This window comes from Eublepharis macularius, chromosome 4 (genome assembly GCF_028583425.1).
Source record: "Eublepharis macularius isolate TG4126 chromosome 4, MPM_Emac_v1.0, whole genome shotgun sequence".
In the NCBI taxonomy this organism is placed as follows: domain Eukaryota; kingdom Metazoa; phylum Chordata; class Lepidosauria; order Squamata; family Eublepharidae; genus Eublepharis; species Eublepharis macularius.
This window is the reverse complement of record NC_072793.1, coordinates 96,121,824-96,135,858: the sequence shown is the minus strand read 5'-3', so window position 1 is coordinate 96,135,858 and position 14,035 is coordinate 96,121,824. Positions and strand designations below refer to the sequence as shown.

The following is a 14,035-nucleotide window of genomic DNA, read 5'->3' as shown; positions in this document are numbered from 1 at the left end:
CAGGGCTTTTTTTCTGGGAAAAGAGGTGGTGGAACTCTCAAGAGGGAAACGAGGGAGAAACACATGGGATTCTTTGAAGTAATATTATTTTCATGCGTTATGCACTTGCATCAACTTGAGAGACTGAACCTCCTACCTTGTGGGGGTGGGAGTATTAAACGACATAGGAACTACCCAGTAGGATCATACTCATCACAATAGTTGTGAACTCCATGGTAGTAAAGTCTGGGGTTCCTCTGGGGTCCCTCCCTGTCCCTTTACTGATGAATCTCTTTTGAGACAGTTGAGAAATTCCTGGAGTTTGTGTGTGTGTGTGTGTGTGTGGGGTGCCTGGGTAGGGGAGTGACCTCAGCAGGGTACACTGCCGTAGAGTCCACCAGCCCAAGCAGCCAAGAAATCTCTGTGGCCTGGAGATCAGTTGTAATTCCGGGAGATCTTTAGCCACCACCTGAAGTCTGGCAACCCAGCATCCGTGGATGAGGCGAGGTCACCTGGAACCAGGATTGCCAGCTGGCCTATCCTTCCCTTGACCCTTCAATGTTAGGGTTGCCAACCTCCAGGTGGTGAAGAACAAAAAGCAAGAACGCAACCCCCAAGGAGAACCCAAAGCCAAAGGAGAGAGAAAAACTCTTACTGAGGGAACAAAAACCAATTATAAAGTGCTCTAGTACCAGCAATAAATATCAATAAATATAGTTATAACAATGTAGAATCTCATATCAATAAGTACACAATCTAAGCAGACCAAAAAATTGTTTGTAAACAATAAACAGTATATATAAAGCGGCCGAACAATGTGAAATATCATTCAAAACATGTCAAAGACACAATGTCACAGTCCATAGGATACCCTTAATGCAGTCTTTATCTTTACTTCTTGCAAGTGCAGTGAGATGAAGAAGGAAACTTCATCCATCTCAGGTAAGTATATGAAGCTTGTTAACCTCTTGGATGTGTTTTCTCCATGGGTAGAGTTCCCTTCCCTCAATAAATAAATAAATATTTATATTTATTAGCACTTTGGCACTAGAGCACTTTATAAATATTTATATATGTAGTATTTAGCCTCCAGGTGGTAGCTGGAGATCTCCCAGAATTACAAATGATCTCCAGGCCATAGAGATCTGTTCCTCTGGAGAAAATGGTTGCTTTGGAGGGAGGACTCTATGGAATTATATCATGTTGAGGTCCTTTCCTTCTCCAAAGCCTGCCTTCTCTAGGCTTCATCCCTCAAATCTCCAGGAATTTCCCAACCTGGAGCTGGCAACCCTATCCTTCATGCATATTTTTTCATCCCCTGCTCATCCCTCCCTGCAGGATCTGGTAAATGCTCACCCCCCCCCACACACACATGCACGAGGGCGGCTGTGCATGCTTTCAGCTTGGGCGGGTACAATGGGCGCCCCTGCCCAGCCACAGAGCTACTGCTTGGCCAAGAACTGCAGCGCTTCTCCTCGGCTGTCTCGACTCCTTCCCCTGCAGCGAGGCACCCACTGGCTCCCACACTGGGTGTCCATCACTGCTCCTGAGTGCACCTGCAATCACTCAAATCTCCAGGAATTTCCCAACCTGGAGCTGGCAACCCTATCCTTCATGCATATTTTTTCATCCCCTGCTCATCCCTCTCTGCAGGATCTGGTAAATGCTCACCCCCCACACACACACACGCACGAGAATGGCCATGCATGCTTTCAGCTTGGGCGGGAACAATGGGCACCCCTGCCCAGCCACAGAGCTACTGCTGGGCCAAGAACTGCATCACTTCTCCTCGGCTGTCTCGACTCCTTCCCCTGCAGCGAGGCACCCACTGGCTCCCACACTGGGTGTTCATCACTGCTCCTGAGCGCACCTGCAATCACGGGGCTCATGGAACTACATCTCCCAGCATGCTCCTGGCCCAGCTGGCCCTCCAGCCAATGGGAGTGAGCCACCCCACACAGCATCCAATGAGGAGGCCGTGGCAAGGAGAAGGGTGGGCACGCGGCTGTTTGGTGCTGTTCGGAGATCCGGCGTGAGTGGCTGCTCAGGGAGGGGAGGCTGGATCATTGTGAGGAACGGGTCTTCCCAATAGATATGAGGAACTCCCGTCTGCTGCCCCAGGGCTGGAGAAATGTTGTGCCCCTCAGAATTTTGTGCCCAGGGCAAGAGCTGCTGGAATGCCGTTCCATGGTGTTCCGGCTGAAAAAAAGCCCTGATTAAAACCCTTGCTTGCTTGCTTGCCTTTAATATTTCTGACACTGAATTGCACAGGACAATTCCTTTATCCACAAGCTGTTTTTGTGAGTATATGCACAATAACAACAACAAAATCACCCACCCACCTACACACATGGATAAATTGGCAGCAGAAGATAACATCAGAATATATCTGGTATCTGACAAAGAGAGTTTTGACTTACAAAAGGTTATACTCTGAAAATTTTTGTCTCTAAGGTACTACTGGACTTCAGTTTTGTTCCGCTACTACAGACTACCACAGCTACACATCCTAAAATACCAGAATATTAGTAGATATTACTTGATTTTAACTTGACCTTAAGAATTTATCAGACTTGGATATCAACCCATCCTCACCAACTCATTTTTCCAACCAAGCCAATCTTGGCCTGGAATCCTTAACCCATGCTGAATTTGACACCGATGAAAGGTTCCAAACTAGCCATGGCCATTTTGGAGAGGCAACAGCATGTGAGATGTATTATTAACAGAAACATTAAGACAGGGTATGTTTACTCCATTTGAACGCTAGAGGGAATTATAGTATATGCTCTCTACTGTTTAGGGACTACTCTGTGCTTCTGTGGTTTCCCCCTGGGCTCTTGTTGTGCTTCCTTTTTGCCTGTAAGATATCTTTTTATCCTGAAGTTCTCTGTTCTTTTGGAAGATCTACAGTTAATTATTGCTTTTTGCAAAGCCTATTATTGCAGTAAATCTTATTGAAAGCAGCTCTACATGAGTGGGATTGGATTATTTCCCCAACTCTAGTAACAGGTTAGAGATGTCAGCACTTCACAGTGTTCTCTGCTTTCCCCAGGACTGCCATGTGTAGCAATGCCAACTCTTAGTTGGGAAATTCCTGAAGAGTCTAGGAAGGGCAATAGGGAGGGGAGGGAGCTTGCACAGGAGTAAAATCAACAGTACCTGTTCACATGCTTTTTCTGGGGTGGCCCCCACCTTATGGAATGGCTTACCTGAAGAAGTCAGGAAAGCTCCCACTCTCTTGGCTTTCTGCAAACTATCCAAAACTGAATTAGTCAAAAGGGCTTTTTACTTAGATAGGAGGGCTGTAAAGGTCTCAAAAGGTCCCTCTAGAAGTACTAGTCTGGTTCCCAGGTCTGGGGACTTTCTGGGAGTTGTCTTCTCACATGTATGCAAAGTTCTTGGCATGTGCTGCTGACAAGGCATGATGACATCACTTCCAGGAAGTGAAATCATCGTGCTGGTCATGAGCATGCTTCCTTTGGAAAGTGACATTGTCACACTTAGGGTTGCCAGTCCCTTTTAACCTCCTGGTGGGGGACTGGCTCCCTGCACTTACCTCTTGGGGTGGGGGGTGCGCGTATGCAAAGCAGATGTGCGCGCCCCCACAAGGGCAATGACGTCATTTCCAGGAAGTGATGTCATCACACAGCCCCCTGAGAGTGTGCCCACACTCCACAGGGGCTCGAATTGGGGCTGCTGCGGAGCGTGAGAGCACTCCTGTGCTCTGCAGCAACCCAAAACAGGCCCATTTCAGCCCAAATCAGGCTCATTTCAGATTCGTTTTGGTGCAGATTGGGCCTGTTTTGGCCTGGATTGGGGCCGCTGTGAAGCATGGGAGAACTCCTGCATTCCGCAGCGGCCCCAAAAGGGGCCGATCTGCACCAAAATGGGCCCGAAACGAGCCTAACTTGGGCCAAAATGGGCCCGTTTTGGGCTGCTGCGGATCGCAGGAGCGCTCCCATGCTCTGTGGCAGCCCCTCTCTCGGCCAAAACGGGCCTGATCCAGGTGGCTGCTGCACATGAATGTGTGCAGCGCCACAGGGGAGCATGCATGGAAGGTGTGTGCCCCCCCACTGGCCAGGTAAGTGGGGGTGGGGTGGGGATCCCCCGCCCCTGCTGGGGGTCTGGCATCCCTAGTCACACCCTACCGGGAATGTGCCCAGTACATACTTTCCTGGGATGCTGGCTAGTGGCAGGCTATCACCAAGGGGTTTGCCACCTCCTGCTGATCACCAGTGATCGGTGGGCAACAGGGCAAACTCCCAGGAGATTGCTCACCATCGGCGGGTAACTGGGAAGCCTACATACTAGGGATCTCATTTCTCGGGTGGGGGTGGGGGAATCCCCCATTCTCAGCCTCTACCCTCCCGCTACTTCTCATCTGGCCAGCAGGGGGAAAGGGTGTGGAAATATGCCTGGGAGCTCTGCAGCACACACTTGTGTGCTCTGAAGGACTTCCTTGTTGTACTGGGAATGACGTTGTTCCCAGAGCAACACAGAAGTGACAGGTCCCACGCAGGGCTGATTTAATAAAAATTGCCTCCCAAGCTAGCATGAGTGAGGTGAGGTGAGTCCTCACAGTGCACACCCCCTGAATGTCTCCATTTCCCTGTTTCAAGCCCGGGGGAATGTGGCATCCTAAAGACATACAGGTTTTTAAAGAATTGGATCTGGGTTACTGGACCTAACTTGCGTTACCCGCAGCCACACAGCAGCTGGAGGGAATGGTTGTTAAAAAATAAAGGAGAGCCCACATGGCCTCAGAATGCCACCACAGGGAAGGAAGAGAGAACTTCCCCTCTATGCCATTTCCCCAGGCCAAAATGGCACCAGAGGGGGCACTATTTGCCTGTTTTTACTGCTACACATGCACAGATTACTCCATGTGAAGCTGCAAAAACAGAGAACTCCCTACTCACTAATTTTAAACAGCTTGAGGGGATAGGCAGGAGCCCTTCCTCCCCGCACAGAGGCATTCCGGGGCCGTTTGGACTCTCCTTTATATTTAATAGCCATTCCCCACAGCTGCTGTGTGGTTGTGGGAACACAAGGTGGGTATAGGTAACCCAGACCCAACTCTTTAAAAACCTGCATGTCTAAAGACACTCTGAGATGCATCACTAAAGAGAGAGGGACTATAGACTTTACTAATATGTATGTTGCTGTGAGTAGGATCCTGCTGGTTAGTTTCTATATTGTTTAATATGTCAGTCATATTATGCGTTGTTTCAGCATTTCTTCAGCTCTGTATTGGATTCCCGTTGGTTTTAAATCTTTGAAAATTTGCATGAATACTGATAGATTTGCATGTATATTGATATTGATTGTACCGACTCACTCTGTGCAATAACCTTGAGTCTGAGTGAGATAGCTGGACTAAAAATGACATAAATAAATAAAACAAAAAATAAAAAAGCCAGGATTTTCTGTGGGATATCTGACATTCTAATCACACTGACTGAATCTTACGTGCTGAGTTAGTGGGATAGGTGAAGAGGGCCCTGTCTTTTAACTGTATCAGAAAGATATATAAAAATCCAAAATGTGAACAAACTTAAAAGGGTAAGAAGGTGTGATATTTTAATCTCAAACATTTATCGGCCTGATTTAAACTATTCTGATAATGAGTAATCCACAGGATGGGTTGAACTAGAGGAATATAAGAAAGCCCCAGCCCTAAAGAAGGAAAGGGGCATTTAGAAGAGCTGGAGTCAAGGTGAAAGAGTCTCAAGTTTTCAAAAACAAAGCCAGTGTTTATTAGCTCATTCTATCCACCGGAAATTCACAGTACAGGCGCGAAGTGGCTCTGCGCTTGAATTCATCATAAGGAGCTACTTGTCAGATGCTCCAGTTCCCTGGTTTTGTTACATTTTTGATTTACAGCTATTTACAATAGAAAGTACACGCAGATCACTCAAATTGGCAGGGGAAGGGAATCTACCTGCAAGAATGATGGTGAATGGGTTGGACCCAAAGCTTATAAGGTACCCAAAGGGCACAGAGGAAGCATTAGTGAGAGTCTCCCTTGCAGTATAGACAACAGGGGGCAAAGAACAAGAAACAGCCTAGTTTTCACTCTTGCTCATCTAGGCAACATTTTAAAGGTAATTTGATAGGTGTAGACATGAACTTTGTACACACTATCTCTGTGATCACAGCCCCTGTAGCTTCTTGTAACTAGCAATGTTAAAGGGACCCCCAATCTGCAGCAAGCAGCCATTCTCCTTGCACAGCCACTGCAATGGGAGATGAAAGCACTGAAGTTCAACAGGCGTAAATCACATTAACTTCACAAATAGAAGCCATGTGAAATATTCCAACCTGGGAATTTGACCAGAATTTGGATGTGGCAGATGTAGAAGTCATGCTCATACCAATGAAACCAGCCTGAAGGAAGAGCCCAAGAGAAAAAGCAAACGAAACATTTTGCTACAGCAAACTATAATGTGGTAGGAATACACAGACCAAGAGATGAGGCAGGGAGCAGGAATTCGAGAGACTCTGCTATATCTGGAGCTTGATTAAACCTGTCCTGGGTTTCTGCCTTTTTGACGTAGAGACCAGTCTTCACACTCCCAGGTATCTGCTTTTGCTGTGGTTACCCAGCAGTGAAGAACATGCACTGTGGACAGACTCAGAAGCACTCTGTTCTTTATTTCCTACATACCTGACAGGCTTCAGGGAAAACCCTTGACAAGCCTGACTTACATGAAGCCCTTTGCATTGTATACAAAATACTTTTCATGAATTCCCCAAGCTCTCCAGAGCCCATGCACACAAATAAGCATGCACATACATCCCCCTTCCTGTGATGTCTATTTTCTCTTTCATGCTTCAGAGGTGACACTTTATTCTCTTAGTCTGTCCCTAAACACAGACACGAACCATAACCATTCCTTCTGTATTTTTTAAAAAGAAATTAATTCCAAGAGCATCTGTTGGGCAAATTCTCACCTGTACAATGGGATTCATAACCCCTACAGTCCCCCTTAACAATAATATTGCATGCTTGATTTTAATGTTGAGTGGCATAGCAATGTGTTGTCCTTTACCACTGCAGTGAAAACTGGAGGCAGGAAGTTTAGATTACTGAGTAGTGATGAAAATGCCACAGGATTCCTTTACAAAGCACACAGATACTTCAGACCTGACCCATCTCTTCTAGGTTTGTACTACATAGGTTGGTGCTAACGGATTGAAGATCTGGACTTGCAGCGAACAAATTAATATTATTAAATTATAATAAATAACCAAGTAAGGAAACTGAGGCACTGAGTCATCCATGGGCCAGCAGAGAAGCCAGGTGTTCTGATGGCTGTCCAGCTGATGTCTAAACCCTTTTCATTCCCATGCTGTCTTTGACCTCAAAATTTTCTGGTGCATGCACTATGGGAGAGTAACTTTGGTTCATATGTACATTATGTCTCCCTGGCATAACACATTTGGATGAGTGTCTCGCACATGGGCCCTGAGCCATCAGGCAAAGTGGCTTATCAAAGCTGGGTGCCTAGGATCATAGACATATTCACAAAATGATACATACAACCACCCTTTGAGTCCTATCTATTTCAACAGGTCATCTACTACCTTTGTATTGTGACTTTCCGATACTGTACCTCTCACAGAGGCATGCCACATGCCAGCCAAGCTACTGAGATCAAATCACTGACAATCACAACATTGCTCCTCAGATTCCTATTGGTGGTATTCACTTGCTCCAAGCAGATGTAGGAGCACCACATGGGCTATGCAGGCATATCCTTGATGACTGTTTCCTTCTCTCTTAAATTGGTCTGGCTCCTCAAGTGGTTCAGTCTCCATCCAACATACTCAACCCTGGATACTGCCCTGCCAAATTGTGCTTTGAATGAGAGAAAAGTATGGCAGGAATGAAAGGTGCTAAAGACTCTGTAGGCATAGCCAGAGTTTAGGCATACCTCTGGTGGGAGGACTGGCAGGGGCCTGAGACTCCCTGTGTTTCTCAGGGCTCTACTCTTCACTCTGTTTAGTGTTTGACAGCTGCTTTTATTTTTACCAAGAATGCTTTCAAGGATGGTAGCACAGAAATCCCAACTTGTAAATGATGACCTGCCCTGGGAAGCTTCTAGTCAGCCATTCAGGATTCACAGATTCCGAAAAGAACATTTTGTTCCACTGAGCTAACAAGGCATGGGCCTTATTACTAGTTACTCCAGGTGTCCCTGTCCTTCCCCTTCCCTGCCACATGTGTGCTTTTGGGCTGGCACATAAACGATTTCCCCTTGTTCTCAATCCCCTCCACATGATTTTTTTTTACAGTACCGTAGATAAAAAGGGGGAAGGAAGGGCAAGCTGCCAGAAGAGACGCCTCCGAGCTCCTCACTGTCTCACACTGAGGTGAGACTGAAATCACCCAAGGATTATGTACAACCTACAAATAAATACTGTCTTGAGGGAGAGCGGGGCGTGTTTGTGTAGATATATATATATATATATTTATATATATATATTTATAGATATTTTTAATATTAAAATTGGGGAAATAAAGCATTGTCATTACATAGTCCCTTGGTCAGTTTCATGTGTGTTGATCTGTATCTGGCTGGTGGTTCCTGCGATTCCGTGGCTTCTTCTGGTCATGCAACTCCTTGGCTTTGAGACCAGCCAGAGTCTCCTTGTGGCTGGAGGCCACGTGCCGCCAGTATCCCTGACAGTACTGGTTGATGAGTCCCATCTCAGGTTGGGTGAGCAACTGAACCAGGTCATGGTAGTGAGAGCTGAAGGTTCCTGGTAGGACCGCTCGCATGGCTGCCGCAGAAGGGGCAGGAGCCTCTGACTGGAAAAGCACTGCATGGACCGTTTCACTGCTCAGTATGTGCAGCTGCACTTTGGCCACTGTGTGCTTGAAGTTGTTCTCAGTGGCTGTGCAGGAATACAGGCCTCCATCTGAGAGCTGCAAGGAGCGCAGTAGCAGCCCCTGCTCTGTCCTCAGCACCCGCCCTTCAGTGCGCAGCTAAAGAAGAGAAAGGCCAGAGAGACACGGTTAGCACAGGGGAGCATGGGAGACGTCAGAGCACACTGAAGAGAATCAAAGCATACTCCCTGTTGTCAGAGACTTTTCTGGACTTCACCTCCTTTGATACTCTGTTCCCTCTTGCTATTTCCTATTATGTTATTCCTAGACTCCACCCACTCAGTCTCAGTCCTGGCTAGCAGCCCTTGTGCAGCCTCCTGTCGTTTTATCCAGGAGCTGAGATGTGACCAGGATTTAGGTCAGTCTGATTGGCAAGGCTGCTGAGAACCACCACAGACCCTGTCCCCAAGACAAAGATTTCCTTTGCCGTCCCTTCTGCCAGACACAAAGACACACCATATGAAAATACACCACAAGAGTGACCAGGTGACCAGGCCCCTGAAATTTTATCTGACTAGCCCTTCCTCAGTGGGGGCCTTGATCAAATGACCTTTGTTTTCATGACACCTGAGCTTTTCTGGGCTACATCTTGTCGCTAAGGGAGAGATCAGTTCTCTGGAGCCTTAAAAGCCAGCCTTTGAAGACTTTTGCATACTTGCATGCTTCCTTTCCGTGTCCAGATTTTGAACTAAAATAGGGGGCAGAGGAAAAAAATACCCACACAAAAGTGAATATGCACCTTTGATATGTAACTTGCAATGTGAGCAGGAGAATTATTACCCTTCTCTGAGGTGCTACCCGCAATGATACTTTCCTGCAGCCTTCTCCCTGCTCCTTCCCCATACTCGATGCAGGGAATCCTAGCCCTGCCTGCCTGTGTGCTGTTCTCACCTCTTTCCTTCGGTCACTGTTGTCCTTCTGGAGTAGCCATTTGATGGTGGCCTGAGGGGAGCGAGGCTGGCACTCTAGGAAGGCTGTACTTCCCTCCACTCCATACTGGACAGCCTCTACTGTGTTCTTGCTGGCTGAAGGCAGGAGAAGAGCATATGGACACCAGAATAACATGTGTAAAGGGACACTTGACTCTTCTTGAGCAACATATTCCTAGCACGGGCTATTCCTTTGTGATTGTTACCAAGTTTATCCAACCACCTCCCACACTGGGATATCCCATTATTTAGCATGTGTTTCCTAGCCACTGGGTTTTTGTATAATCTGGGCACAAAAAGAATCTGCTATGACTTGCGTCCTTTGAATGATTTTCTTGATGAAAAACTTGGACTTCATTAAAGAGATAAAATCCTTCATGACTAGTCTAAGGTCTCACTCTGTCCCTTGTTCTGGCTATTCTATTTTTGTATCATTGAACCCCTTCATCTATGCACTAGACCACAATTAACTATTTTAGCTAATTAAAACGTTTAAAATTATATCCGCTATTTTTATTAACACAATTTTTATTTAGATTTTATTTAATTTATTTAATTTTATTTATTTAATTTTTAAAATTATTTCATTTCATTTCATTAATTTTTTTCTGGATACTTGGGAGGCAGACTTGCATATATATGGATAGCCCAGGCTATCCCAATCGCATCAGATCTCAAAAGATAAGCAAGGTCAGCCTTGGTTAGTAATTGGATGAGAGACCTCCAAGGAACTAGCAAACAACTCCTGTTCAACTCTTTGACTTGAAAATCCCAAATAGAGGGTCGCTATAAATCAGCTATGACTTGATGGCTCTTTCCACAACTGTATATGTGAGTATGGGTGCATGAGAAATTACTGGGACTATAAAACAGCTAAATGTACCCAAACAGTACAGAAATGCTGGTCTCAATGGACCCTTATGTTTCAGTCATGCTCCTTGATTATTTTTCATCCATTCTCCTTCCATCTTCTTGCCCCCATTTATCCCAGGCACATAGCTCACCTCTTGTTATCTCCTATTCCCAACAGTCCAAATTGTGCCCAAAGGAACCCCCATTCTGTGCTCTAAATAAACTCTTGAAGACTGACTTTGAATATATTGCTATGTTTACGTCCTTCATGCTATTCCAGGTAATTTGGTTTTAAAACTATTTGCGTGGTTGGCATATGTGGTTGCAGGAAGAAAGGTGAGGGGAAGCAGAAGAACACAACAGGAGGCCATAAAGTAGAGATGAAGAGTAAACCAGTTTTCTTAATATATCTACAAAATCATGATGACTAGAAACTTGAATTTTATGTTCAAAAGAAAGCTGAGATGCTTGAGGAAACTGAGATTAATATTCCACTGAACTGCAAGTTTCTAGTGTTGTCCTAGAACCAATTTGCAGATGTGGGGCTAGGGGGAGCAGAACATTTTCAATGCTGTGTCCAGGGAGCAATACCACTTGCTGCTTCCTGTGCTGAAGATGTGGCACTCACCATTGGAATTGTAGCCCCTGCACTGACGGATGGGGTTGCCATGCCGGACATCCTGACGTCTGCTCCGTCTGTGATGAGGAAAGAAACAGTTGGGTAATCTTTCACGGCCTCTGGTTCTGTAGAATACCTTGCCATAGACAGCAACACATCATAAAATGACAAGCCCTTCAGGTTCCATAACGCCTAAAATTTATTTATTAATTATATTTTTATACCACCTCTCCCTCGAACAAGGCACAAAATGGTTTACAACAAATCACCTGATAATCACCTGGAAGGAACTAATAAACAAATTAAGAACAGTGGAACCACCTAATATTCAGAATCACAGATATAAGCCAATAATGTGGATTCCACATAAAAGGCCAGTTTGTTAAACTGTTTTTCAGGATTGTCTCCAGCCAGTAATAGCAATTTCAAGCGCTTCCCAAGATTCATTTGCTGCTGTGATGTATGTATTGTATATTTTACAATGGAAAAATCTGCTTCCCCCCTCTGATATTTTTGTGAGAGGGGCCGTTTCCAGATGGCTTACCTGAAGTCGCTCCATGCCGCAATGTTGCGGCATGGAGCGGCTTAAGGTAAGCCATCTGGAAACGGCCTTGGTTTTGTCTCATGGTGGGGTGGAGTCCCTCCCTGCTGGCTTCTGTTTGTTGGTTAGAATTGTAGACTGCATGAGCTCCCTTCTTCTAAAGATCCCTGTATCTCCTAGCTAACTATTGAATATTGTTTGGAACACACCTTTGTTTGCTGTGTGAATCTAACAGTAGGAACTTGATTGAGCACCCTATTCCTGACCTGCAAGGAGAAGGGAACATTACTGTTCCCAGGGATCTCTTCAGTTTAAGTCCTAAGCTACACAAGGAGAATGAAGTAAGAATGAAGAGGTAGACCACACTGTTCCACTTCAGACTGCAGGTGGAGATCACATTTTTAATGTTCCCCTATGTAATCAAAGTGACTGCAAATAGAAAATTAGCACCGCAAGGAGAAAGAATCTCATGCAGCCCTTTGCTTGCTGTGCTGATTTTCTATTTGCAAGCTGTTTCTAACAGAAGAAGCAACCAAAACCAATCTGCTCAGCTGCAGCCAAAAGTTTATTCCATCACTTCATTCTCCTGCATGTGTAAATCAGGCTTAGCCCTCCCTATGCACTGCTTCTTGCCTACCATACAGTATAAATCCTTGCTTGCCCACGTCTGAATCTCACTTTGTTCAGCTAGTTTCTCAGAATGTTCTCAGGATCAAACTTAGACAGCCCCAAAGCTGATCTCTCATGGAAATAACCCCACAGTGACTCCCGTAAAACCTTCTGGAGCAGTCCCAGCAAATAGCCGTGTATTGAAGAGAAAATCCAATCCTGCCATCTTTTCTAGCCTCACAGTACCTCTTGGAGGAAGCAGAGTATCTGGAACAGGACTTGCCATCCCAGGCACAGTAGGGGTCTCTGGCCAGACAGCAGTCAGCACAGGCTTCCCCGTACACATCACAGCGGTGAAGAGCCAAGTGTGTTACCCCAATGGCTGAAGACACATAGAGCTGTTGCTGTTGGGGTAAAAAAATTTAAAAAAGATCTCTATGAGGATGCAGATCTTTCTCTCACAATGTACTCAAGGTATGTTTACAATCATGGAGGTATTACATGAAATAGGGTTGACAGCAAAGCCTCCTGGCCCAGTTAATCCATACCTACATCCCACCCAGCATCTAGGGTTGCCAGATCTCCTGGAATCACAACTGATCTCCAGGCTACAGAGATCAGTACCTGTGATTAAAAATTGCTGTGTTGTAGGGCAAATTCAATGTCTTTATAGCTTACTGACGTCCCTCCCCTCTCCAAGACCTGCCCTCCCCATGATCTAGGAATCTCCAGGAATTTTCCAATCCAGAGCTGACAAACCTACCACCATCCTTTGCAGTGAGCCCATTACAACAGCAGCTAATCAATGGAAACAGGAAAATATCAGACTGGGGAAATTTCATTGCATATCTTTTTGTGAAGAAGACTATATTGAAAACTAGTCAGAGAACACTCCTTTCTCCCCCGAGCCATATCTGTTGTCCAGGACTCACTAGTAATCCTTCCAGTAAACGTTACATACCTCAGTCTTTACCAGCATATTGAAAACTCACCCTTTTGGAAGAGATAGTCATGGTCTTGATGTTTGCTGGAACCTACAAGGAAACCATATGACAGCAATTAACACAGATCTAAAGGAATACCCTTCCACGGTATTTGGAGTACCTTAGAGAAAGTACCCAGATGAAAGGCTCAGGACTCCAGATGGATGGCACAATTCTAAAGACAAATGACTTTTTTTATGAAGAGCTGGGCCACGGACCTGCAATTCCAAAGATTACAATGATAAAATTCTGTTAGAGTGTTGAACTTATTTTAAATAATTTAATTAATCTGAAAGAATACTGGTTTGCTTAAGGCCAACAAGTGAATTAATGGCTGAGCTAGGTAGAAGTTTCACAGCTTGTGATCCTAAGCACCGTAGCACACCTCCCCATTGTTGGAATAGGCTACTCAGCATGCCTTGGACATTTGGGAGCGCTGCATGTCTCTCTGTATGTAGCTATAGTAAGCTTCTATTCTTTTGTCTAAGGTGGGAGTGCCTCCTGACTCCTCTGTCTTGTCTCTGTGCCTCTTGGGAGATCTTTCTCTTGCCTCCTGGTCTTGAAGGAGAAGGATGTAACCCTCCATGCTCCCCCATGAAGGCCTTATCCACAGACTGACATCTCAGC

The 14,035-nt window shown here is 45.5% G+C and overlaps 1 protein-coding gene across 2 annotated transcripts in view; it reads right to left on the bottom strand.

The window, feature by feature from the left end:
* Positions 1-5,729: 5,729 nt before the first annotated feature.
* SEMA3F (semaphorin 3F) overlaps positions 5,730-14,035 on the bottom strand; it is a 163,401-nt gene continuing 155,095 nt past the window's right edge. For both annotated transcript variants that reach the window (XM_054976293.1, XM_054976294.1), the window contains 5 exons: positions 13,418-13,459; positions 12,672-12,829; positions 11,285-11,352; positions 9,767-9,900; positions 5,730-8,974 (listed from right to left, as the gene is read on the bottom strand). In XM_054976293.1, the coding sequence (XP_054832268.1) occupies positions 8,540-8,974; positions 9,767-9,900; positions 11,285-11,352; positions 12,672-12,829; positions 13,418-13,459 (837 nt within the window). In that variant the 3' untranslated portion in view covers positions 5,730-8,539. The remainder of the gene's footprint in view (positions 8,975-9,766; positions 9,901-11,284; positions 11,353-12,671; positions 12,830-13,417; positions 13,460-14,035) is intronic.